Raw genomic sequence first — 4,254 nt, 5'->3', positions numbered from 1 at the left:
AATTCCTTAAAAAAAAAGTATTATAACCACTTAGTTTCATTTTGTAATTGTGCAACTTCTAAACTTACCTTAAATTGTATTAAAGTCAGCCGAAGAAACAATCCTTTCTGAAAATCTACATACATTAGCTAATGAGATTCATTTGCATTTGACGAATCACTGATCGACATCAGCCCACACAAATTTTCCGTTTCGCTCTATGCAAATCGCTATGTGGGACTTAAGCAAAAAATCCAATTAACACTTTTAGAACGTGCCAAAAACTTTATTGCGCAAAACTTGATTTATGCGAAACAGAGGGGAGTCGGTAGGGAAATCAATTGGTAGCCATGGTGTCTGAGCCAGTTTAGTTGGGCAAATGGAAACCCTCACGATCGCGAAAAGAACACCCACGAACCTCAAGAACCCACAAAATCAATCAACCTCGATTGCTTGTTACAGTAAAGAGTAAATATAAAATATTAAAATATGTTTATTACACATCGACCATTAGTTTGGACCAATTACAACTTATGTTTATCAACCTAATATTTTATGTTTTATTATTTAAGATAGCATTAAATCTGTATTTAATGGTTTTATAGGTAACATTTTAATATTGTACCTTCCAAACTTATTATATTTAATATATCTCCAATTTATACCCCAATCAATACTGTACTTAGCTTCGTTCTGTCGTACCTCTTTGTAGTTCTTCGTTCACAACAATGAATTGCCGCGATTTAATCAATTGTGGCAGGTGTTTTTATTTTTTGTATTTTCATGTTGCTGCCACAAAAACTGCACGCAGCCAGCGATCGAAACTGGTTGGCTGCAACTCCGAAAACCGCTTTGAATCTTTTTTCTGAAGTCTTGTTTGATTTGCTCAAATTAGCGCATGGAGAGCCAAAAACCTGCTGGCGTCCCCCACAAAAAAGACTCGCAACATGTGGCACGTTTCCTTGGCCAGGCAATTGAAATTGAAAACTTCGCAGCAAATTGTTGGCACTTAATTGAGTAACTCCGATCGATCTCGATGTGCTTTGCATAAATTGAAAGGGGTCTGTGGAAAGAGCGTTCTGGGAGTGGGTGCGTGATATAGGTGTCATATGGAGTCGGTTGTCAGTTGGCTTTGATCGTGTCTCCGCATCGAGGTGCATTGTTTACGATCTGCAGGGGTCCGAATGGACACCTTGCCGCAATTGTGGCCAGGTGACCACAGCGGATGGCGACTTTATTGATTCGATTCCACAATTGAAAATTGTTGATCTTTTGTGGTTGATTTTCTGACACAATTGGGTCATAGTTCTTAAGGTCGTGCAGGTGGTGCAAATGAACTATGGGCAATAGAATTGCATTTTTCAATAATACCAACATGATCTTTGATTTCACACATTTATCGCCAAGGGGTTTCTATTTATGATGTTTTAATCAATGCCTAAAAATGTTGAAGTGATGTCATTATTGTTAGTTATGCAAATATACTCAGCTTTCAAAGACACTATTTTATTTAAGGAAATTTAACATTGGGTAATGCATTTGCTTAACCTATTTTTAAAAAGTCTGAGATACTTTTATACACTTTTACATTTTACGCTCTTTACTTTATCTAATCGTATTAAAGTTAGCGAAACTAAAAGATTATCCCTCAGCGAACTCTATAAATATTTTGATAAGCCCCTCTAACTTTCTCGATCCTCAATTTTCACTTCCACTATAAGGCCTCCAACATTTTCACCACCACTAAAAAATGTTATAATCGCCTTGACAATCCCTCGAGGCACTTGCGTTGGCCAATCTTCGGTGTTAAAAAGGACATTTTTAATGTAGAAGTCTCCCTCAGGAACTGGGCAAAAGTCTTCATCGACTAAGGGGAAATTGGTGGTCTCTCCAGTTTTTACGGAGGGTTGCACGAACTGGACATAGAACTTCTTGAAGCAATCGCAAATGCTCGTTTGGGGCACGTCCATGGCCATCCTCTTAAACTCCCCATCGCCTCTGGGACTTGAATAGAGTTCCACCGAAACCTTAAAGTCATCATTGTTCATCTCACCACTGAATTTGAAGGACCCGTTGAGAGCTCTTTCTCGACCAACAGTTTTCAGGTTGTTGAAGAAGACCAAAGTTTGCGAATCGCCCTCGAAGGCTTCTAGTCTCTCATTGGTAACCTCATAGGATTGCTCGCACTGTTTAAATAACTAGTTGTGAAATAATACTTTTATAAAAATATTTACAATCACCTTTATATTTTGCACCAAGTGGAGTAGTAAAACTATCCCAGGCCACTTCATTTTGAACTGTCACTTGGCAATACTGAGGCCATCCTATTTATTTGATCTCGGCTTTGATTTGGCACGCGATCTTGTTTTGAAGTTCGCCCATTGACAACAATGTATTTGATGATCCCGATCTTTAAATTCTTGTTAAATTCAATGTTTTCAAATTTTAATTGAGATAATTTAAGTTGACATGAGTGAAGCCGAACGATATTTTATGGAGCATAAATACTTTTAACCAAGGAAAACATTTTATAAGCCAATTAACGTAAATTAAACCAAAGCGTTTGTTAAGTAGCACGCTATGTGCACAAATATAGATTGGCAAATCATGAAGTTCACTAAAATAATTTGCTATTATTTACTTATCAGTAAACAACATATCGATTTAAAATAAAAAGCGTCTATTTTTTAAAATGAAAATAGTGTTAAGAAAAATTGACCAATACTACCAGTAATCTTATCAATTGCATAGGATCATTACAAAATCTGACCCCCATCCCAACGCCGTGTTGAAAATCCAACTAAAATAATTCAATTTGTTGGAATCGCCTTCACTTCACCTTCCCCCACCAGATGGTGGCCCCGAAAATTCCATCGAAGTCCCATCAACAGATCATCAAAATTTGGGGGAAAATCCCCCAAAAAAGAGCGATAATAAAGCATTAATTGAAAAGTTATAAACAAAAGACAGCAGCGACTCGAGAACGTGTAGACAAAAGACACGAAATACAAAACAACTAACACAAAAAAGTGCGCAATGCCAGAAAAACTAAACTCAGCAGGAGATATTTTACATTTTCACGGATGGATTTCCCCAGAAAGTGTGTGCCAGAGCAGAGGGCGCGATAGTTTATATTTATACCAAATTCATTCAAGATCCAACGGGGGAAAGCGGTCTCGTTTCAGGGGGAGGAGGCCCAGAAAATAGGGGACACCACGCGCCCGCGCCTGCCACAAACTATAAATAGGAAAAGTCAAATGAGAGGGGATTTTCCGAAAAATGAAAACGTCACTTCAACTTGGCATAGCTCGCTTCTCAAGGGGGCCTTGCCATGGGTCTATCCACCCATTTTTCCCCCAAAAAAACCTAGATATACATGTAGAGCACTAAAAGTACCTCGTAATATTACTCTATAGTATATCCTATGATATATTTAATAAACCAAAATGTATTCCCTTTAACTATATATTATATTATAAGTTTGTTATAAGGATTGTGTCTTTCGTGCCATTCACTTGAGTGGGCCATACCTGCCTTACTTTATAAACTTACGTACTAAGCATTGAAAGTTAATTTATAAATCAAAATAAATACAAATAAGTATACCCTCCAAGAAGGTGGTATTCAAGAAGACAGTCATCTGCAAGCCGCAAACAATTCAAGGCATTTTCCAAGTAATATGCAACACATGTTCTGTGGCTCGTGGGGGAAAGTGTGCTCCTGCGCCTGCGCCCCGTGCCACAAATGAGAACGGAAAACTGCCAAGGAGCAGACAGTTCTCAGTTTTTCCTTTTGTCAAATGGAGCAGCACACGAATGTAATGTCAAGTGACAGTTCGCTGTCCTCAGCGAGCCATGACATTAGATGATGCTTTGCCTCGGATCAGCGTTCCCAAAACCCCAAAGGGACACAGAAAATAGGGGGGCAAAGAATCCATCTTTCTTCCTGCTCCGGCAGCATTGTCAATCAAAAATATTAGAACAGGATTTATAGGGGGCTTACTGATATAGTACAAATGTGGAAACCTTAAGACAATGCAACGAGATTTCTTTATTAAAGTTTATAATACAAATGCAATCTCTAAATTTTTATAGGGGTATGCAATGACACTTTATTATTGCTTTAGCTTAATACAGGTATTTTAAATAGCCTAAGTTTTAGACGAAAAATTAAGATCAACAAGTTTTAAAGTGATACATTTAATACAAACTTGCAATATTTTTGAGATGGATGGATGAGAAAAAACACCTTTCAACACTTTTAGTTTATCCTTGT

The 4,254-nt window shown here is 37.7% G+C and overlaps 1 protein-coding gene across 1 annotated transcript; it reads right to left on the bottom strand.

The window, feature by feature from the left end:
* Positions 1-1,489: 1,489 nt before the first annotated feature.
* On the bottom strand, positions 1,490-2,270 carry LOC119554065. Its single transcript, XM_037864806.1, has 2 exons — positions 2,220-2,270; positions 1,490-2,165 (listed from the first exon to the last, which is right to left on the bottom strand). Exons 1-2 carry the CDS (start codon positions 2,268-2,270, stop codon positions 1,662-1,664), a joined length of 555 nt encoding a protein of 184 aa, XP_037720734.1. The 3' UTR covers positions 1,490-1,661.
* Between the last annotated feature and the right edge of the window lie 1,984 nt (positions 2,271-4,254).

The sequence above is a fragment of the Drosophila subpulchrella genome, chromosome 3L (genome assembly GCF_014743375.2).
Source record: "Drosophila subpulchrella strain 33 F10 #4 breed RU33 chromosome 3L, RU_Dsub_v1.1 Primary Assembly, whole genome shotgun sequence".
Taxonomy (NCBI): domain Eukaryota; kingdom Metazoa; phylum Arthropoda; class Insecta; order Diptera; family Drosophilidae; genus Drosophila; species Drosophila subpulchrella.
The sequence above is the reverse complement of the archived record's forward strand: the minus strand, read 5'-3'. Positions and strand labels throughout refer to the sequence as shown.

What these genes read in the sequence shown, in the direction of transcription:
- LOC119554065 (XM_037864806.1), bottom strand. Translation starts at nt 2,270, where the DNA reads ATGAAGTGGCCTGGGATAGTTTTACTACTCCACTTGGTGCAAAATATA. An exon ending in ACTTGGTGCAAAATATAAAG is followed by an intron (nt 2,166 to 2,219) that starts GTGATTGTAAAT and finishes TTATTTAAACAG; the next exon opens with TGCGAGCAATCCTATGAGGT.